The following is a 23,545-nucleotide window of genomic DNA, read 5'->3' as shown; positions in this document are numbered from 1 at the left end:
TTTGTTAATGAGATAAAACAAAATTTGCTTCTAGGACTCTTTTTGAAGAAGAGTATCAACCTAAGCTAAACATTTGATTGCCAATCAATTTTCTGAATGATGTAGCTGTTACTAATTATTATTTTAATTAATAGTTAATGGTAACCATCTATATTTCAGGACTTAGAGTGGGGGGATGGGATAAGAGGGCATGTCACTTAGGTGTTCCTCTAAATACTTGGAAGAAAGGAAAGTGGGAAGAAAGGGAAAGAAGGAAAAAAGAGAGGGAAGGAAGGAGAAAAGACAAAAAGCAAGTAGCTGGATTAGATAGACATTAATCAAAGAAGACTTTTGTTCAAAACGATATTGCTCACCTGGTTTCTCTTTCTTTCCTGCTTCAGCGGTGTCCACAGCTGCCAAGATGAAAATAAATGCCAAAAAGGCAGCTGCAAATTTTCGACGTTGCTGCAGGTACTGTGGAGTCTGCATTCTAAGAATAAACAGAGAAATGGAGAAGGTGGAGTCAACCTAAGTCAAAGAAAGCTCACTGAACTCCTTGGTGAAGGACTCCAGTTTCCATTTCTGAAATATCAGATTTTAGGAAAATTTATATCAATTATCTGGAGCAGAGTTCAATCTTTTCTCCAACATCCACTGAAGTAAGTGCTCTTCTCCAATCAGTCATGTACTCATTGATAAAATACAACAGTCCTTCACATAAGACTTCACACATAACCATTTGCTAAGTATGACTTAAGAGCAATGGAAGCAAAAGAATTTTGATGGCATGCATTGGAACAGACTCCTACAGTAAGTCCTACTGATAGTGACACTTGGTAATGGCAATGACTACAGTTATCCTTATAAGTCCTGAAGATTCCTAAAAACAACCATGATGTTTTTATCCATGTGTATAATGTGAGTAGACATAATGAATAGATTATCTGTGAAAGTATATGTTTGCTGTTATCTTCAGATGCATCCGTAATGATCAATATCTCTCATTTTGTTTTATCATCTCCATGATCACAATTGTCTTATCATCATAGTTGTATTATTCATTGGTCCACTGAAAAGTGAAGCCCAAAACAGAAGTAGAGCTAGCACACCTTCAATATACAGCAAAAACACTTCTAAACTCAAATGTACTAAAAAGCCTCTAAATTCTAGAATGGAGTAAAGGGTTTACATTTACTCATAATTTGAAATCTCCTCATTTGATATCAATAAAAAAAAATCCCAGGATAACATTAGCAAGACTCCTGTAGAACTTGAAGTCACTTGTGACAGCATCCTGTCAACATGATCGCCTTGCCAAGCATACTGGGGAAGGCGCCAGGACAAGTGCCAGGACAGCCCACTTCTTGAAGCTGTACCAAGTCACTGGCTGCAGCAACTCACCTGGTAGTCATTGATCTCCATCTAGTATGTTCCTGATATTTTATACTTCATATAAAAATGATAGTAATGGCATACGTTCATTAACTCAGAATTTTTCTTCCAGAAGTGTAGACTGTTGACATGATTTTACATTCTCATGAATGTAAACAATAAAACCTCACATATATAAGGGACTAAGATCACTCTGTTCTGTAATTTCCTTTCCTCGTTCAAGCCTATCTATAAAATGATATCCTTGTCAGTGATTTTTTCTCCCTTTCTGTAACACTGGAAATGCCCATTTTAGTGTTTTTTAATTGATGACTTTGGATTCCATTGTATGGATGAATATTTCGTATTCATCAGTGAAAGTTAATATTTTGGTCATTTGGTCCTTTCCCTGAATCACAAGTCCTAATTAGCAACTCAGCATCTCCATTACTTTCTAAAATCTAAAATTACATGCTTTTACTTTCTGTAAATGTAATTTTTTTTTTTTTTTTAGAAAGTGAAGATCTGAAGAGCCTCTTGATGAAAGTGAAAGAGGAGAGTGAAAAAGTTGACTTAAAGCTCAACATTCAGAAAATGAAGATCATGGCATCCGGTCCCATCACTTCATAGCAAATAGATGGGGAAACAGTGGAAACAGTGGCAGACTTTATTTTGGGGGCTCCAAAATCACTGCAGATGGTGACTGCAGCCATGAAATTAAAAGGCGCTTACTCCTTGGAAGAAAAGTTATAACCAACCTAGATATCATATTAAAAAGCAGAGACATTACTTTGCCAACAAATGTCCATCTAGTCAAGGCTACGGTTTTTCCAGAAGTTATGTATAGATGTGAGAGTTGAACTATAAGTGAAGCTGAGTGCCGAAGAATTGATTCTTTTGAGCTGTGGTGTTGGAGAAGAATCCCCTGGACTGCGAGGATATCCAACCAGTCAATCCTAAAGGAAGTCAGTCCTGAATATTCATTGGAAGGACTGATATTGAAGCTGAAACTCCAATACTTTGGCCACCTGATGCAAAGAGCTGACTCATTGGAAAAGACCCTAATGCTGGGAAAGATTGAAGGCAGGAGGAGAAGGGGATGACAGAGGATGAAATGGTTGGATGGCATCACGGACTCAATGGACATGAGTTTGAGTAAACTCCAGGACTTTATGGACTGGGAGGCCTGGCATGCTATAGTCCAGGGGGTCGCAAAGAGTCAGACATGACTGAGCGACTGAACTGAACTGAATTGAATGTAAATTTTTATAATTATACTTCAGGGATGATCAAACAGACAAATTGTTACTGATTATGACACTTGTCCTGTGACTTTCATTGGACATGAATTGTCTGAGAAGTGAGTCATATTGGTTGGCAAGTCCTCTCAGAGCTAAGTACCCTGGTGCATCTACACAATACATTTAATACATATCCACATAGCAACTATAATTATGAGATGTAACATGAACCTAAGTGAAGGTCTTCTGGTGTTTTCTCCAAAGGCAGTCCAAGAACATACTCTCAGTGACTAACCACTTTGGAGGAGGAAACTTCTCATTTGAGTCTTCTTAGAGGGTAAGTTATTGGAGAAGGAAATGGCACTCCACTCCAGTACTCTTGCCTGGAAAATCCCATGGATGGAAGAGCCTGGTAGGCTGCAGTCTATGCGGTCGCTAACAGTCGGACACGACTAAGCGACTTCACTTTCATTTTCACTTTCATGCATTGGAGAAGGAAATGGCAACCCACTCCAGTGTTCTTGCCTGGAGAATCCCACGGATGGGGGAGCCTGGTGGGCTGCCATCTATGGGGTTGCACAGAGTCGGACACGACTGAAGCGACTTAGCAGTAGCAGCAGCAGAGGGTAAGTTAACTTTTAAATTTTAATGCATTTCTATGTTGTAATACATCTTTTTGTTTCATAATTACCTATGAATACTTGAAATTAGATTGTGAATAGATTATTGTGTTGTTGTCGTTTTTGTTCAGTCTCTAAGTTGTATCCTACTCTTTGTGACCCCATGGTCTGCAGTGTACCAGGCTTTGCTGTCCTTCATTATCTCCTGGAGTTTGCTCAAACTCATGTCCTTTGAGTCAGTGATGCCATCCAACCATCTCATCCTCTGCTGCCCCCTTCTCCTCCTGCCTTCATTGTTTCCCAGCATCAAGGTCTTTTCCAATGAGTTGGCTCTTTGCATCAGGTGGCCAAAGTACTGGAGCTTCAGCTTCAGCATCAGTCCTTCCAATGAATATTCAGGGTCAATTTCCTTTAGAATTGACTGGTTTGATCTCTTTGCAGTCCAAGGGACTCTCAAGAGTCTTCTCCAGTACCGCAATTCAAAAATGTCAATTCTTTGGCACTCAGCCTTCTTCATAGTCCAACTTTCACATCTATACATGATACTGGAAAAACCATAGGTTTGATTATATGGACCTTTGTTGGCAAAGTAATGTCTCTGCATTTTAATGTGCTGCCTAGGTTTGTCATAGCTTTTCTTTCAAGGAGCAAGTGTAATTTAATTTCATGGGTGCAGTCACCATCTGCAGTAATTTTAGAGCCCCAAAAAATAAAACTGGTTACTGCTTCCACTTTTTCCCGTCTATTTGCTATGAAGTGATGGGGCCAGATGCCATGATCTTGGTTTTTTGAATGTTGAGTTTTAAGCCAGATTTTTCACTCTCCTCTTTCACTGTCAAGAGGTTTTGTAGTTAAGGTAGAATCAAGGTTGCTGGGAGAAATATCAACAACCCCAGATATGCAGATGATACCACTCTAATGGCAGGAAAGTGAGAATTCAGAAATTTCCATCATGAGAGCACAGCTATTGAGAGAATTTTCTGACCAAGCAAAAGAGTGATGCTTGAAGAGCCATGTATCATACACAGTGGAAAGAGAGGTCACTGAGAAAACATGGACACTTAGCAGAAATAGAACTCTTCCATAAACATACACACACAGAGTTATTAATAGAAGGATACTATTGCTGGCTATTTTAACCTCAGCATTTCTAGTCTGACATTGCTAACCTTACTTTTATAATTATTTTTAAAAAGCTTTCTTTCAATCAAGTTAAAGTCACTTTATTTCAAGAGAAAAATCCCACAGAGGCCAGAATTTTCTGAAAAAATGTTCTAAAATCATAGAATCGTCCATTAAACAGGGATCTTAACTGTAGTGGTAGCAGAGAGGAAGAAAGGAGAGAGGAACTGGGATGAGAGTTAGAGTTAATAGAATAAAGTAAACTCTATTTATATTGTTTCCCCCTATGAATTCAGAAAAATTTGGAATCTTAATTAGTGGGCAAATGGTTAATTTCAGCTTTTAGATGTTCTAAAGAAAATGCACACAATTCCATACGTACAGGGAAAATGTGTAAAATTTGTGATCAGCAATAGGTTTGAGTTTTCAACTTATCTTTTCCCCTTCCTCCTGTTTTGGCTGCCATTCTGCTTAAGCCTCTGTTTTGGTAACTTTAGATTCTTCTGGGTAGAGCAAAGGAAACAATTATTTTTTAAAAGAGAGTAAAGGAGTTTAGGAAAGAGATGAGTCAAATTATTTAAAAAAAAAAAAAAGTAGCATGCTGGTGCCTTGTTGCAGTGTTAAGAACTTGAGTAACTGAATGTGTGTAGATAAGAGCTTCCCTTGCTTGTGGTATCTGTTGGTTGTTTAACCCACTCCAGTACTCTTGCCTGGAAAATCCCATGGATGTAGGAGCCTGGTAGGCTACAGTCCATGAGGTCGCAAAGAGTCGGACACGACTGAGCGACTTCACTTTCACTTTCTTTCACTTTATTTGTCCTTAGCATCAAACAAAGGCAGAAGTATCTCCATATGGTGTATCTCTGCCGCTCTCCAACACGTGCTAGATGAGCACAGAGGCAAGAATACTGACTTAAGGAAGTGGTCAGGGTCGGGACTTACTTTTCGAACGGAGGGAACTAGAACAATGGCAGAATAAGCCTTGCTAAGCCAGCTCAGGTCTTTTGAATAATTTACTTATTTTCACTCCTCCTACTGCCAACTTTTGCTGTCCTTACTCTGACAGATTTAATTTCATGGGGCTTAACAGTTAACTAGAAGACTACCCTAGATGCTTGGTGTCTGGAAATCACTGTCACGTTATATCAATCACTAATAAGTATGAATGAAGCTCAAGGATGAAACGAAATCAGTTAAAGAAACCAACTAGGTGGGGGAAGTGTTAATAGATCAAATCCCGGTCACTTCTATAGAAAAAATCACTGATGAGAAGGAAAAGTATTAGTATTTTAATAGGATCTAAAATTTTAAAGATGATTAACATCTGGTGTAAACATAAGACAAGGATGCTGGAATATGTCTCTTAGTGATTTGTTTGGAATGACTAATATAGGATTTAGAGGCAGAAGCTTTGGCTTAAACTTCAGCTCTACCATATAATTTTTGGAATGTTCTTGGGCAAATCACAACCATTTAAACTGCTGTTTTGACATCTACAAAGTGGGTATGATTATAATAACTTGAGAGGTTTGTTGTGAAAATGCAGGATGCAAACTCAGAGCTAACATAGAATATCAAGAAATATTTGTTGTGGAAACTAAGTTGTAGACATAGAGCTAACCCAGATTATCAAGAAATATATTACTAGTTGCTGAATAAAGTTAGTTCACCCCTACACTCATATTACTTATTAAAAGGAAGTACTTATTTTCATTAAGAAATAATGAGCATGACACTTTTAGCTGTCTAATCTTATCTAAAATCAAAGGATAAAATTTTTTTAAAAAACCAGAGAGATATGATTTAATTAATGCCAACTAAAGACTTGTTCAGCTTTATTAGGACACAAATTTGTTCAGGCTTTTGACTTCTTAAAAGGTTAAAAGAAACTGAAGGACCTTTATCCCCAGTATTTCTTTGGAGTTCACTAAAGTATAGAGGCTCCATGTTGAGAATGAATGAAACTGTTATGCAATTTAACATGTATGAAATGAAAAAAAATATAACTTTGCAACTGCATATTATACCTCTTGTGTGGTGAAACTATTCTACTGCCCTCCTTTTATTCAAATACCTGAGACAGGGTCCCAGCACAAAGTTGCCACTTAGTAAATTTTTTGCTAGCAAAAAAATATAGCTAAAACATGGCATTGAATAGAGGAAGTAGTATTCATGCTAAAGTGATGCCTCAGCTCTTTGTCTATGCCATGGATATAAGATTCACTGAAAAAATTGAGCTAGAAACAACCAGGATCTAAAGCAGTTTCATACGTACAAGAGCAGTCTATGAATGATTTGTAATACATCAAATATTACACATCACCAAAACTTTCTAGATATTTTGTGATCTATCTTTCTAAAGCTCTGCGAAATAGTAATTTTTTTTCCTTTTTATAGGTCACTTTTATTTTCACTAACCCTTCTTCAAGTCATAATCCTCAAATTGATTTATTTTCAAATGGTTGATCATTGCCTTAGATTCCTAAAGTCTCATATAAATAACCATTATGTTTACAATGGAATCTTTTGCTAAACCAGCCTTTCACTTTGACCTTGTTAAGCTGCCTGACTTAAACATTAAGCCTTGAAAAGAATGTGTCCCAAGCATGTGTGTTCATGACCTCAGATACACTCTACTCACAGCCCATTAATGAATTCAACCATGTTCCATCTTTGATTTTAACTAAGTACATATCAATCAGATTGATAGTATGACATTTGTTTAATTTTGTATAACACAATAAAAATGGGTAGCTTTCAGGCTGAATTATTTTCACAGCATAATGGCCCCTGTTGGAGAAATGTGATATTTTAGGACATTTTCTTTAGGTATTTATTCACCAATTTTTAGGGTACCTACTGAGGGCTGGATGTCTACTAGGCATAAGAACATGATAAAAGAATATGATTCAGCCCTCCCCTGAAAGAATTCTGTGTAACTGGGAAAAAAATGTGAGAAATGAGTGACATGATTCATTATGTTAAATATCCTGAAGCACTTATACACACAGTGCTATTTGAGTACCCAGGCTCAAGTGATAATTTTGCTTAGCAAGGGTGAGTGAGGTAGAGGGTTGTGGTATATTTTATCAGATTTAAAAAAAATAGTTGGTCTTCTAAATAAAGAAATGAGGGAAGGAAGGGAACTTCAGGCAAACGGGATCAAATAAATGAATTTGCGGAGATGATGTATACAATATATTCAGTGACAGAATGTGATTAGAATAGAGTGTACAGTACCAGCTAACAGTGGGTGGACCTCAAAAGGAGGAAGAGGAAATGAGTTAATCATGAAAATTGTGAGGGAGAAAGACAGACAGCATTATCAACTGCTCAGGAAAAGAGAAGCAAGGGGAAGTCAGGCAGAGGGGAAGGTTGTATGCTGTGCTAAGTCACTTCAGCCGTGTCCAACTCTTTGTGACCCCATGGACTGTAGCCCCCCAAGTTGTTCTGTCCATGGGATTCTCCAGGCAAGAATACGGGAGTGGGTTGCCATGCCCTTCTCCAAGAGATATTCCCGACTCAGGGATGAGACCCTCGTCTCTTAGGTCTCCTGCATTGGCAGGTTGGCTCTTTATCACTAGCGCCATCTGGGAAGCCGGCATGCTGTATAAACATAACAAAAACCCTAAGTTACCACGAAAGGGGCAGCCACAATACTCAACCGGTCATCTCGATACCCTTCATGTAGTATGTGTGTTTCTCTTTCCGCTTTCTTATTATTTTTGTTTACCCATGTTGTGGATGTTCTGTGTACTTTGGTTCATTTCCAGGTATTTATTACCAAAGTACTTATAATGCTTATAGTACTTGGGAGTCAAGAACATGTTCCAAGACTCACAAACTTCACACACACACATTTAAGAATCTCTTCTGATTTTCATTAGAAAAATAAAGTTAGGCTAAACAATGATTTTTAGAGAACTGCTGTTTCCAGGGAGAGGTCAAGGGCTGCTGCCAGGCATGAAAGAAACCTGAGATGATACTGACAGTCACACCATATCTCCCACCCTTATCTCAGCTTCACCTGCAGCAACTTCTCTTGCACGACTTTCCTTGTAAGGTTTCATTTGTCAAGAAAGAAAAATGTATTTATTTTTTAAAACCGGATACTACTATCTGTTCTTTTTTTCCAATTAATTTTATTTATTTTTGACTTCACACGGGCTTTTCTGGTTGCAGTATGCAGGCTTCTCATTGCGGTGGCTTCTCTCATTGCGGGGGCTTCTCTCGTTGCAGAGCACGGGCTCTAGGGTGCGTGGGCTTCAGTCATTGCCATGCACGGGTTTACTTGCCCTGTTGCCCTTCCTGGACCAGTGATCAAACCCACGTCCCCTGCATTGGCAGGCAGCTTCTCAACCACTGGACCACCAGGGAAATTCAGAAAAAATGCATTTAAGAGTCACTGGTCTGGCCATTCTGAAAGTCTGTAGGGGATATGATGTTACAAAACAATATTTTTTTCAAAAGTAGAAATGTGAAAATGTTTCAAGTAGTTAATATGAAATATATTTGAGTATGCAAAATGCTTTGTTTTGGGTAGCAAAAACAGGAACTTTACAAGTGTCTATTTTAACTATCCCATACTTTAATGTTTGACATGATTATGTCTTCTTATCAAGGATCAAACACACAGTATAATAAGTATGACTACAATTATGAGGAAAATAAGACAGTGAATCATAAGGCATGAAAAACTAATTTTTTAATATATGGAAAAAGAAGAGGGTTTGGAGTCAGCCAGATTTCTTCCATATAAACTTTGTCACTTATTTTATCTGTGATGTGAACAAAGCAGTCACTCCCTTTTATTCTCAATACCCTCTGTGGTAAAGAAATTTAAAGTTTTATTATGCAGACTCCTAGTTTTTTTAAAGATTACAATGAGATAACAGATATAAAATATCTGGCATCTTGACAGGCACACGTTAGGTGCTCCATCAGTAGTGACCCCTGTACCTCTTAGAGGAAGAAAGTGAGGGGTGGAAGCCCCCAAAAGTAGGTTCATAAAGAGGGTGGCAATACCTCCTTTTAAAGTAGTTTGAATTTTGATTAAGTAAGTAAATCTTGAACGAAGAGCATTTCCAATGGAAGAAACATAATCCCTGATGACTCAGCAGTAAAGAATTCGCCTGTAATTCAGGAGATGAGGGCTCGATCCCTGGGTTGGGAAGATCCCCTGGAGAAGGAAATGGCCACTCACTCCAGTATTCTTGCCTGGAAAATCCATGGATGAGGAGACTGGAGGGCTACAGTCCATGGAGTCACAAAGAGTTGGACACAACTCAGCAACTAAACAACAATGGGTAAATGGAAGAAATTTTAAGGTGAGAAATCAAGAGACTAATTTGAAGGAAATAGTTTGGTTTGTTGGTAAAAGAAGAAAGTGTGATATTGAAAAGTTGGAGCCATAGCAGGCAGATGGTTGAAATCATAATTATTATCAGTGAATATTTAGTGACCGCATAGTATGTGAAAAATAATAGGCTAGGTTATAAGGGAGACACAGATTTGAATTATATTTGATCTCACAAACTCTCCAAATGACAAAAGCTTTATGGAGCCAAAGACACACGAAGAGTATATGCCATATTTTGTGGTGGAAGATGTAAAAATGTTGCAAGTAAAACAAACGTATTTTTGATGAAAAAAATATCTAATATTCTTGCTAAGATTTCTTCTGCAAATTTTAAAGAGTATTTATCAATTTTAGGCAGTAAAAATCAAAAGAAAGCTGTGGGTACTGGCAAACTTAATTAGTTTCTCAAAGCAAGAGTCAATAGTGTTAACAAATCATGGATAAATGCCCCATGCTGACTGAAGACACAGTCCATATTCCTTCAGCCTAGCTCAGTAAGAAAACACTTTTTAAAAAATATGTGGATCTTAACATCAAATGAAAACATATTTCCTTCAAGATTACCACATTCTCATACTCTTGTAAACAACTGGATACAACTTTATCAACTACTGAGTTCAAATGGCATCTCGTTAATAACTAGTAGCTTTATTTGTTGAAATGAAGTGACCCAATCAAAAATATAATTAACAAAACAGCATGCAAATTTTCATGTTCATTAACATACTGCTCGAAGGACATGAGTTTAAGCAAGCTCCGGGAGTTGGTGATGGACAAGGAGGCCTGTGTGCTGTAGTCCATGGGGTCACAAAGAGTTGGACATGACTGAGTGACTGAACTGAACTGAACATTCTGCTAAGCATTAGGAGAGTATTTCACATCATTTTGTTTGGGGGGTGGGCACTAAATAATAAATATTTTATGGCTGTGTGAGGCAGAGACTTGGTAGAAGAGCAATCAGGATCAATTCAGAGAAGTTCTGCATCTGCCACAAAGGTCAGACAAGTAATGAAAACGTCACACCCGGCAAGTGAGAATTTATTCTTTTTTTTTTTTTTTTTTGAGAGTTTTGAAAAGGGATCTAAATTTATTGACTGGTCTGTTGCAGACTAAACTTGGACCAGAAAAGGAACTGAGTATTACTTTTTGACCACAAAGAAATCACAGAAAATCTCAACCAGTATGTCTTGAATGTATTGACAGACTATACCAGGTCTCCTAATTTGATACCTAGAATTACCAAAGAACCCTCCAGAAATAAGTTTCTATTTACAATTCAATGGAATTACCCCCAAAAGCTACCAGAACCATAAATGAATTCTGTAATGTTACAGGATACCAGATCAATATACTAATACCAATTACATAACTATATATATGTAAAATATTTATCTTTCAAAGGATTTCCACTAGAATGCATAGAGAACATTTACAAATCAGTAATAAGAAAACCCATAAAAATATGAGCAAAAGAACTGCACAGTTTCAAAGAAGATACGCAAATGGCAAATGAGCACATCAGAAGATGTCCAACATTATCAGGAAACCTCTATGTGATACTATTACACAGCCACTCAACCGACTGAAAGTTAAAGAATAACCATACCAAATGTTAGCAAAGATGTACAGGAACTTTAACTCTTATAATCTGTTAGCTGGAACCACTTTGAAAATCGTCTTTATAGGCATGATGGGGGAAATGCAATTATATTGTTTTAAGGATTTTTTACTTACATAAAATAGTATAAAATTCATTTTAAATAGCAAGTTATATGTCAGAGATACATATGTCAATTCCTAATGCAACCTCTAAAAGAAATACTTTAAAGAGTAATAATTTAAAAGAGTAGAAAAATTATAATGCAATGTAAAATAAGGTTTGATTAACCTGAAACAATCAGGAAAGAAGGGACAAAGGAACAAAGAACAAATGGGATAAAAAGAAATAGCAACAAAGTGTATGCAAATCAACACATATGAATAACTGCATTAAATATAAGCAAACAAAATGTATTAAAAACACAATGTCAAGTAAAGAGACAAGCAATATTGAACTGCATGCTATCTATAAAAGATAAATTAAGTATAATTTTTTTTTTTTAAATTGAAAGCAAACCAATCATAAAAAAAATTCTAGTGTGGCTATAGTAGTGTTAGTCAATGTAGATGTCAAGACAGGAAGAATTAACAAAACAGAGACATTTCATAATTAGAAAAGTATCTATTAATCTAGAAGACATAATACCAAGAGGGTTTACATATAATAAAATCTCAAAAGACATGAATTACTCAGAACTGGAAAAAAGAAATAGACCAATCCAGAATCATAGTCTAAGGTTTTTGTTGTTCTGTGCCCAACTCTTAATCTGTGCCTGACTCTTTGCAACCCCATGGACTGCAGCATGCCAGGCATCCCGTCCTTCAATATCTCCTGGAGTTTGCTCAAATTCATGTCCACTGAGTCAGTGATGCTATCTAACCATCTCATCTTCTGCTGCCCTCCGACTCAATGGACATGAATTTAAGCAAACTCCAGGAGACTGTGAAGGATAATTGGTATACGTAGAAAAAAATTCAGTATGAATGAACTTGATAACAAAACTTAACAAGGACATTACAAGAAACCTCCTAATGACCATACACTCCTAATGAACATAAACATAAAAACATTTCTAAAATATTAGTAAATAAAATCCAGTAAATATAAAACAAAAGCTAATCATAACGTGGTGTTTATTCCAAGATGCAAGGCTGTTTTAACAGCCAACACATTCACTACATTGGCAGAATTATGACAATAATGGAGAAAAATCATGGGATTAGCTCAATAGATGCCATAAAAATCCTGAATCAAATCCAATACTATTTCCTGATAAAATAATGATGCACTATAATTAAAAATTTCTATAATAGCTTTGTTCTTCTTATTTTTAATGGGTATAAAAAAGTTACCTGGTTATGTTCAAAGACTTTAAGGAAAGCTATCAGAGGAGACTAGTTTTGAGTTTAGTCTCAAATAATATTTTAGGTTAGAGAAAGAAGAACATCCAGGCAAAGGCCTCCAGGTTTGAATAAGTGTGATATAGTCTAGGAATCAATGATTAATTAAAAACTGCTCAAGCACCACTGAGAAAATTTGAGAAATAGAAAAGGAACTAAGAGATGGAAGAGACTAATCTTGTTGTTTCTTGATTGTCATATGTAAGGGTCACATGAGAAATGCAATGATATTTTACTTGAGAAAATATGGAGCTATGAAGAATTTTGAGAGAAGGAGGACCATGGCCAGCTGTGAACCTGAGAGAGTGCTCAGCAATAGGTTAGCAGAGTGAACGGGAGATGGTGGACCTGGACTCAGGAGGGCTTAGAGAAGGCCAGTTCACATCATCCAGGTAAGACACAGAGAAGACTTAAACTGTGGCACTGGAAAAGGGATTGAGAGAAGAAAAAAGTGAAGTGGCTATTTTCTACTTTACTAGAAAAGTTTCTACTTTACTAGAAAAATTCTACTAAATTGGCTATTGTGAATAATGTTGTGATGACCATGATAGTTCATTGAGATCTGAAGTTTAATTCTTCTGGATACATATCATATGACAGTTCTATTTTTAATTTTTCTACTAGCCAATTTTTCTGCTTTACTAGAAAAAAGTAAAAAGAGAAAAAGTTATTTAAGGGGTAAAATGTGTTGGGCTTATCACATTGATTGAACATACAACTTATGTAAGGAGAAGGAAGGAGAAATATAGGACATGTCTCAGTTTCTAATCTTTAATCCAGAAATAGGTGCCAACATAGAGAATATGGTTTTCAAGTGTTTCCCAAGTAATACACATGATGATCTATGCTAAGGACAGTATTCTCAGCAACTGACATGTATTAAATGTCAGAATATATATAAAAATATTTATATACAATATGGTTTATGAAATATCTATTAATATATTAATACTCAGACATCTGAATGTTTAGGTTCTTCTAATATCCTTACTTTTCAGATCATTAAAAAAAATTGCTTAAAGACACTTAAGGACTAAGATTAAGGAAAGGTAGTAAAGATTTGTTTGGACATGTTGAGTCTGAGGTACCAGTAGGACATTTGGGTTGAACGAGATAGAAGTTATCAATCTGGAAGAAGAGTTCTGATCTAGAGATGGAAATTAAAGTGAAGTCAACATATGCTATCTGAATAAGTAGGCAGACTTGAGATTTCCCAAAGAGACCATGGAGTGAGAAGACACAGAGTAAGAATTGAGGATGTGCATAAGACGTGAGAATTCTGATTCTTACATAAGTGGGAGGAGGGACTTTCCTAGTGGTCAAGTGGTTAAGACTCAGTGCTTTCACTGCAGGGGGACGGGGTTTGATCCCTGGTCAGGGAACTAAGATCCCACAAGCCTGGTGGTGTGGCCAAATTTTCTTTTTTTTTTTTTAAGTGAATTGGGAGTAGCAACTGAGGAATAAGAGGCAAGCAAAGGAAGCTGAATCATGGAAACCAAGCAAACAGGAAGTTCTAAGAAGTAAGAAATGATGAACAGGGTCAAATTCCAGGGAAAGGTGTCTATAGGAATTAGCAATAAGGAATCACTGGTAACCTTAACATGGTATGTTTTAGTGAAATTGAGAAGCTAAAAAAATCCCCAAATAGCTGTTTCTGAACCAATCATTAAATTAACATTGCTTTAGAAACTGTTTCTTGGCCAGTGAATATCTATGTTATTTAGCTCAGCATTATGTTACAAGAGCCTAATAAATATTCAACCTGACATAATGAAAGGCTCTGAGAAGTGCCACAGCGTAATGGCAAAGATTGTCCAAGAGTCAAAGGACCAAGGCGCCTGCTCAGGGAATGCCATGACTCACAAGGGCTGGAAAGACAATGACTCCTGTCAGAAAGAGAATCCCATGGGACTCCTTCAGGTAATTTGGATTACAGAAAGGAATCTTTTAACTCATTAAAGAAGAAGACATCAGCTCACTGCTTTTGGTTGTGATTCAAAGTGTGCTAGGCACTCAATACTTTGTGTTTTTATAAAGTTCCAAGCCTCTCTTCTGAACCTCTTACTACCCAAAGCACTACTCTGAGACCAGCAGCACCTAGGAGCTTCTTAAAAATTCAGACTAGGTCCCACGTCAGACCTGCTAAACTATTCATTCCAACAAGGTCAAGATCCCTAGGTGATATTGAAAATTTCATAAACACTTCTAAACCATAATTTCTTTAGGAATCAAAATTTAAATATTTGCTAATAATTTGATTACTTATTTAAATGATTTATGGCCCAATTTCTTTCAATAATTTTAAGGTAGCTTTTAAAAGATATACAATCTCGAAGGATTACAAAAGAAAAATAAAGAAAAAGGCAAAGGAAAAATAAAGAGTAGGGAAATACAGTAGCCATCATGGATTAAAGGCTTTGCTCTGTGCTAAAAGCTTTATCTTTTATCGTCCCAACATTAGAAATGAGTCAATATTAGTCCAGTTTTGCAGGTGAGAAATACAGAAATTAGAGAATCTAGATAACTTGCCCAAGATCACAAAGTGTTAGAAGAGTGTTTAAGTCAACTTCAATTTTTAAAAAAATAACATTTGAACCTAGATCAGCCAAAACCAAATTAAATCTATGTTCTTAACCACAAAGTTGAATAGAGAAGGTAGAATAAAAAATGCCTGCCATGTACTCTTATATGTTGTTGTTCAGCCGCTTAGTCATGTCCAACTCTTTGTGACCTCATGGACTGCAGCATGCCAGGCTTTCTTGTCCTTCACCATCTCCCAAAGCTAGTTCAAACTCATGTCCATTGAGTCAGTGATGCCATCCAACCATCTCAACCTGTTGTCCCCTTCTCCTCCTGCCTTCAATCTTTCCCAGCATCACAGTCTTTTCTAATGAGTCACCTCTTGGCAGCAGGTGGCCAAAGTATAGGAGCTTCAGTTTCAGCATCATTTCTTCCAATGAATATTCAGGATTGATTTTTTTTTTTTAAGATTGACTGGTTTGATCTCCTTGCATTCCAAGGGACTCTCAAAAGTCTTCCCCAACACCACAGTTCAAAAGCATCAATTTCAGTGCTCAGCCTTCTTTATGGTCCAACTCTTATATCAGTTCAGTTCAGTTCAGTGGCTCAGTCATGTCCGACTCTTCACGACCCCATGAATCGCAGCACGCCAGGCCTCCCTGTCCATCACCAACTCCCGGAGTTCACCCAGACTCACGTCCATCGAGTCAGTGATGCCATCCAGCCATCTCATCCTCTGTCGTCCCCTTCTCCTCCTGCCCCCAATCCCTCCCAGCATCAGAGTCTTTTCCAATGAGTCAACTCTTCGCATGAGGTGGCCAAAGTACTGGAGTTTCAGCTTTAGCATTATTCCTTCCAAAGAAATCCCAGGGCTGATCTCCTTCAGAATGGACTGGTTGGATCTCCTTGCAGTCCAAGGGACTCTCAAGAGTCTTCTCCAACACCACAGTTCAAAAGCATCAATTCTTCGGTGCTCAGCTTTCTTCACAGTCCAACTCTCACATCCATACATGACCATTGGAAAAACCATAGCCTTGACTAGATGAACCTTTGTTGTATGTCTCTGCTTTTGAATATGCTATCTAGGTTGGTCATAACTTTTCCTCCAAGGAGTAAGCGTCTTTTAATTTCATGGCTGCAGTCACCATCTGCAGTGATTTTAGAGCGTAAAAAAATAGTCTGACACTGTTTCCACTGTTTCCCCATCTATTTCCCATGAAGTGATGGGACCAGATGTCATGATCTTCACTAATAATTTATTGATACATGGCTTTACACTTTCTAGAAACTGATGTAGAAAGAGAATACAAGAACCACATCCATATTTAAGTCTTTGCCCATCAGAATGCTATTTGTACAGTACAGGAGAGCTATCACTACTTTTTAAAGGAGTTATGTGCATGCTCAGACACTTGTCATGTCTGACTCTTTGCAATCCTATGGACTGTAGCCCACCAGGCTCTTCTGTCCATGGGATTCTCCCAGCAGGAATACTGGAGTTGGTTGCAATGCCCTCCTCCAAGGGATCTCCCCTACCCCAGGACTGAACCCACATCTCTTGCATTGTAGGTGGGTTCTTTGCTCACTGAGCCACCTGGGAAGCCCCTAGAGGAGCTATAGATCCTTGTAAAAAACCTCTACATTTTCTCACTTTGCAGGAGTTCTTGAATATACTTAGTAACATTCTAAAAATGAATGCTGCTGCTGCTGCTGCTGCTGCTGCTGCTAAGTCGCTTCAGTCGTGTCCGACTCTGTGCAACCCCACAGACGGCAGCCTACCAGGCTCTGCCGTCCCCGGGATTCTCCAGGCAAGAACACTGGAGTGGGTTGTCATTGCCTTCTCCACTGCATGAAATTGAAAAGTGAAAGTGAAGTTGCTCAGGCGTGTCTGACTCTTCTCGACCCCATGGACTGCAGCCTACCAGACCATCCGTGGGATTGACTTGAAGGCAAATAATTTCCAAAAGCAAAATAACAAATATTAATAATTTCATCCCCCAAATGTGTGTATGGAGATAGATGGATAGATAGATCGATTGATAGATCGATAGAAAGATCTCTGCAGAGAGATACGAATATAGACTCACATCTTTCACAAAGACACTAGAAACCTTTGTCCTTGGTGTAGGTACCAAAGAAGATGGAGCTGACTGACTTCAGAGCTCATAGTTTTCTCTTTTCTCTGTAGTTTAGGCCCTATGCTAGGTTAGGATCAAACAGCCTGATGGTTATCTTCTCTACATACCCTCCCTCAATCCATGAGTGATGTAAAATCCCTTCCTACACAGTTCCCACACTGGTGGAAGTGTCTAAATGGGTACTAAGCCACTTAAAGGTAAAGATATGGTGTGTGTTTTCTTGGTTTAGCTTGCAAAGGCTGGGTTATTAATGCCTGGTTCCATACCAGGAACAAAGCGCTGGAATAATCAAACAATTGCCCAGGAAGCCATCTGGATTGAAGTTAGTCTCTCCCTCAAGAACGGAAGAGCTGAAACTTGCCAGCTTTGATTTGCACGCCTTTCAGCTACTATTTCCAGCCAATTCAGTTCATACAACTCTAGCTTTCATTTAGAGCTGAGCTCATTGACTAAAAAAATAAAGAAGAATGGGAAGAAAAAAAAAAAGAAATCAAGGAAAGGCTTAATTGATTATGCAGAGTGTTGCTTTGGGAAAGAGGAAAATCTTGTTAGAAGCCTGGCAAACTCACTTCATTAGGGACCTAGTGACATCTTCCAAAATGAGAACATTACATCAGGTTAGTTTAAAACAGCAAGAGACCTTGCAGCTTGGTTGGGATACCTCATCCCCATTCACTCTGTCTGCCTCATTCTTTGCATTCTTCATCATATTTCACTAATGGTGAAAAGTTCACTACTAAAAAATATGCTGAAAGAGATGTTAACACTGGAAACTAGAAACATTAAAATCAAGGATTGTGATTCTGCTCACTCGCCTTGTCCTCTAAAAGCCCACTTTCTGTTCCTGCTTACATGGTTATTTTCACCTCATTCCAACATCCTCCTCTCACACACATGGTGCCTTCCACTCAATCTTCCTTCATCTGATGATTCACTGAAAGCGCTGTTGGTGAAGGAATTTGGACCTGAGTACGAGACCGTATGCTGGTGCATGAGAATCAATTGCTCCTTGTCCCTTCAGAGATCCTGTGAAGTCCTTCTGCGTGGTTTCCATGTCCAAGAAGGAAGCTGAAGATTTTTCTTTCCCCCCTTTTTCGGAAGCATCAATGCCCCACTTACTGAACTGCCTCCCTTCTAGAAATAATTAGCCTGAGGCCTAAAACTACCATTGGAATTTATAAAAGAGTAACGAGATCAAAATGGTTCCTTCACACCAAATAAACCTTATTTAGTTGTGTGAGAAAGTGGCAAGTAATAGTGATCTGATGGCCATAAAGAATCTTGGTTTCAGGAAATTTTGACACGTATTTGGAAAACATACCTCTTGAGTAAGACAGTGAAGTTCCAGTCAGACAATAACACTGTGAGATGGATACAACGCCAGATAACAGGTTCTACCACACGATACTTATATTGAAAGGGGGAAAAAAACCCTAAAATCAGTAATTTAGTCTCTGTCTCAAAAAGCAAGAAAAAAGTTCAAATCCAAATTAAATACAGGTAGGAAAGTAACAAGTACATTTCTATTTTTAAGAAGCTCAAATAGAAAGTTCTTCCTTATACGAGCTGGAGTCTATCCACTGTAAATTTCATTTAATTTTTCTAGCAGTAAATGAGGTGATTTCTTGATAACTCTTACATAGACAATAAGAGACAAAGTTAGCACTGATTACAGTATGTCTAACATGACAATGACAGCAGGGAACAACACAAATAGATTATAACCTTGCAGTTGCAAGTTTTAACTAAATTTAAAGTAGTTGCTAACCTAGGTCATGAGCTTCCCAGTAAAAAAATCCCCCTAAAATGCTGGAGACACAGGAGATGTAGGTTTGATCCCTGGGTTGGGAAGATCCCCTGGAGGAGGGCATGGCCACCCTCCACTCCAGTATTCTTGCCTGGAAAATCCTATGCACAGAGAAGCCTGGTGGGCTACAGTCTATAAGGGTTGCAAAGAGTTGAATGTGTCTGAAGCAACTGAGCACTAACCTAGATCATATTATTTAAGCCATACAATAACACCTTGCTTTATTGGCAAATAAATCCAGCAATTTTATGTATCTAAAACCTGTGTTCTATATATCTTTTGATCTCTATACTTAGTAATTATGTAGGTACTTGGCACATATTTACTGAATGAATGAAAAAAATTTAAAACTGACCAGCCAAACCCAATGAAACAGTATCACAGGGTTGATACCCTTAGGAGATCCATCATTATCTTTTGAATTTTATATATAATTCTGCAGGTTTGGCTATCTGTTTTTCAAGTCTGTAGTAAATTAGAAGAAAGATAATAAATGCTGCCTCTAAGTATATCATTATCAGCAAAAAGATACAGGAAAATATGGGGAAATTATTTTTAAAAACTCAAAGGCACATATGAGTCATTTGGATTGAGTCAAGCAGTCCCCCCAACAACTCAGTTTTCCCTGATTGGAGGCCCCAGATGTCATAGTATTGACATCTGCTAGATAGCTGAGATCATCAGAGACTGAGTGACTTTCACTTTATGATTATGTGGTGGAGGTGATGAATAGAAGATTCAAGGGATTCAATCTGGCAAACAGAGTGCCTGAGGAACTATGGACAGAGATTCGTACACTGTATAGGAGGCAGTCACCAAAACCACCTCAAAGAAAAAGAAATGCAAGAAGTCGAAGTGGTTGTCTGAGGAGGCTTTACAATAGTTGAGGAAAGCAGAGGAGTGAAAGGCAAGAGAGAAAGGGCAAGATTTACCAACTGAATGCAGAGTTCCAGAGAATTGCAAGGAGAGATAAGAAGGCCTTCTTAAGGCCACAAAGTAAGAAACAGGGAAACAACAGATGGGAAAGACTAGAGATCTCATCAAGAAAACTGGAGATACCAAGGGAACACACGCAAGGATGGGCATGACAAAAAACAGACAGTAAGGACCTAACAGAAGCAGAAGATATTAGGAAGAGGTGGCAAGACAATGATGAACTATACAAAAAAGGTCTTAATGACCTGGATAACCACGATGCTGTGGTCACTCACCTAGAGCCAGATATACTGGAGTGTGAAGTCAAGTGGGCCTTAGGAAGCATTACTACCAACAAAACTAGTGGAGGTGATGGAATTCCAATTGAACTATTTAAAATACTGTTGATGCTGTTAAAGTGCTGCACTGAATATGTCAGCAAACTTGGAAAACTTCAGTGGCCACAGGACTGGAAAAGGTCAGTTTTCATCCAATCCCCAAAAAGGGCAATGCCAAAGAATATTCAAACTACCATACAATTGTACTCATTCCACATGTTAGTAAAGTTATGCTCAAAGTCCTTCAAGCTAGGCTTCAACAGTACATGAATTGAGAACTTCCAGAACCAGAGATCAAATTGACAACATTCGTTGGATCATGGAGAAAGCAAGGGAGATCCAGAAAAACAACTGCTTTATTGACTACTGTAAAGCCTTTGGCTGTGTGGATCACAACAAACTGTGGGAAATTCTTAAAGAGATGGGAATACCAGAACACCTTACTCATATTCTAAGAAATCTGAATGAGGGGCAAGAAGCAACATTCAGAACTGGATATGAAACGATTGATTGGTTCCAAACTGGGAAAGGAGTACGTCAAGGCTGTATATTGTCACCCTGCTTATTTAACTTATATGCAGAGTACATCATGCCAAATGCCAGACTGGATGAATTCCAAGCTAGAATCAAGACTACTGGAAGAAATATCAACAACCTCAGATGTGCAGATGATACCACTCTAATAGCAGAAAGTGAAGAGGAACTAAAGAGTTTCTTGATGAAAGTGAAAGAGGAGAGTGAAAAAGCTGGCTTAAAACTCAGCATTCAGAAAACTAAGATCATGGCATCTGGTTCCATCACTTCATGGCAAATAAAAGGGGGAAAAGTAGAAGCAGTGACAGATTTCATTTTCTAGGGCTCCAAAATCACTGCAGTCAGTGACTGCAGTCATGAAATTAAAAGACATTTGCTCCTTGGAAGTGAAGTGAAGTGAAAGTCACTCAGCAGTGACCGACTGGACTATATAGTCCGTGGGATTCTCCAGGCCAGAATACTGGAGTGAGTAGCCTTTCCCTTCTCCAGGGGACCTTCCCAACCCAGGGATTGAACCCAGGTTTCCCACATTGCAGGCAGATTCTTTACCAGATGAATCAAAAGGGAAGCCCAAGAATACTGGAATGGGTAGCTTATCCCTTCTCCAGCAGATCTTCCCCACTGAGGGATGGAACCGGGGTCTTCTGCATTGCAGGCGGATACTTTGCCAACTGATCTTTGAGGGAAGCCTGCTTCTTGGAAGGAAAGCTATGACTAACCGAGTTATTGTTATTGTTCAGTCACTAAGTTGTGTCCTACTCTTTGAGACCCCATGGACTGCGGCACCCAGGTTCCTCTGTCCTCCACTATCTCCCAAAATTTGCTCAAACTTTAAGTCCGTGATGCCATCCAACCACCTCATCCTCTGTCGTCCCCTTCTCCTCCTGCCTTCAATCTTTCCCAGCATCAGGGTCTTTTCCAATGAGTCAGCTCTTCGCATCAGGTGGCCAAAATATTGGAGCTTCAGCTTCAGTTCTGCCAATGAATATGCAGGACTGATTTCCTTTGGAATTGATTGGTTTGATCTCCTTACAGTCCAAGGGACTCTCAAGAGTGTTCTCCAGCACCACCATTGGAAAGCATCAGTCCTTCGGGGCTCAGCCTTCTTTATGGTCCAACTCTCACATCTGAACATGACTACTGGAAAAACTATAGCTTTGATTATACGAACCTTTGTTGTCAACGTGATGTCTCTGCTTTTTAATATGCTGTGTAGATTTGTAATAGCTAGAGAGCATATTAAAAAGCAGAGACATCACATTGACAACAAATGTCCAGGAGACAGTGCAGGTCAGAGGAGCCTGGGGTGTTGCAATTCATGGGGTTGCAAAGAGTTTAACAAAACAGAGAATCAGGAGAAACCAGGACCAGTCTACCCCTCAAAGGTAAAGATATTATTTTCCACTTAACCCTTCACTTAGACTGAACAAATTGGTGGTGTGTATGTGTATTACTGTGTGCGTGCGTGCGTGTGTGTGTGTGTGTGCGCTCAGTTGTGTCAGACTCTTTGTGACCTCCATGCACCACCAGGCTCCTCTGTCCATGGAATTTTCCAGGCAAGAATACTGGGGTGCATTGCCATTTCCTACTCCAGGGGATCGTCCTGACCTAGGGATCCAACCTGTGTCTCTTGTGTCTCCTGCATTGGCAGGTGGATTCTTTACCACCATGCTACCTGGGAAGACCCTGTAAATGTTGATAAGGCAATTCTCTTCATAAAACAGACTCATAAAAAACTTTGGTGGAGTATTTTCAGAATGAGTTAAAAATTCAAAGATATGTTTAAAATTTTATATATATGGTATTAAATTTTTTCCTTTGAAGCACATTTCATTTTAAAGCACTAATTAGACTAAAAAAAACATTAACTACTTTTCAACCCCAAGATGGTATGATTCTATCTTGTTCAATTCTGCTAAATCACTGTGGGATAAACTATGGCAGGCACTGTTAATCTGCAGTTAATAGACTATGAAATTGAAGATTTAATCGATTGCATAACTTACCCCAAACCACATAGCTAGTTAGTAGTGAAGCCAGATAAGAAGTTAGCTTGATCTTAATCTTAATTAATTATTATATAATATGTCTCAACCATGTTTCAAGACAAGAAATCATCAGCAATCCTACTGCATAGCTTGAATCTTATTCTAGTGGTGTGTTGACAAAGGAGCATGCTGAATAAACAAGACTTGTTCCCTATATGGTATAATAGTTGCTGATCTGCCAGTAAGTTTTTCTCTATCCTCTCTTGACATTCCACAATCATAATTTGTGAACAATTTCACTGTTAACTTCTACTTACAGTGCTTCCTTTAAATAACTACTGTTTCCAGAGGACTTATAAAGAGGGATTTATGAATTACCAAATGTAAAGCTTATCGGCTATTTTGGGGTTGACATGGAGTTCTTTTCTGCTTGGGATGTGATCTAAGTACAAACAAAATGTATATTTTGTTTCTCAGAGAATTTTAAAGAGGAGTGACTTTAAATTGATCCTTCAGCTCCTAATCCATCAACTAGAATTTATTTAGTGTTGTAATGTATAAGACTCTGTGGACATAGTAAAAAAAAAAAAAAAAAATATATATATATATATTG

At 38.2% G+C, this 23,545-nt stretch overlaps 1 protein-coding gene across 2 annotated transcripts in view; it reads right to left on the bottom strand.

Annotated features, from left to right (window-relative positions):
• PTN (pleiotrophin) overlaps nucleotides 1-23,545 on the bottom strand; it is a 111,562-nt gene that overhangs the window by 28,531 nt on the left and 59,486 nt on the right. For both annotated transcript variants that reach the window (XM_010831620.1, XM_010831621.1), the window contains exon 2: nucleotides 354-469. In XM_010831620.1, coding sequence (XP_010829922.1) covers nucleotides 354-468 — 115 coding nt within the window. In that variant the 5' untranslated portion in view covers nucleotide 469. The remainder of the gene's footprint in view (nucleotides 1-353; nucleotides 470-23,545) is intronic.

This window comes from Bison bison, unplaced genomic scaffold (assembly GCF_000754665.1).
Source record: "Bison bison bison isolate TAMUID 2011002044 unplaced genomic scaffold, Bison_UMD1.0 scf7180017864530, whole genome shotgun sequence".
Lineage (NCBI taxonomy): Eukaryota > Metazoa > Chordata > Mammalia > Artiodactyla > Bovidae > Bison > Bison bison.
The sequence above is the reverse complement of the archived record's forward strand: the minus strand, read 5'-3'. Positions and strand labels throughout refer to the sequence as shown.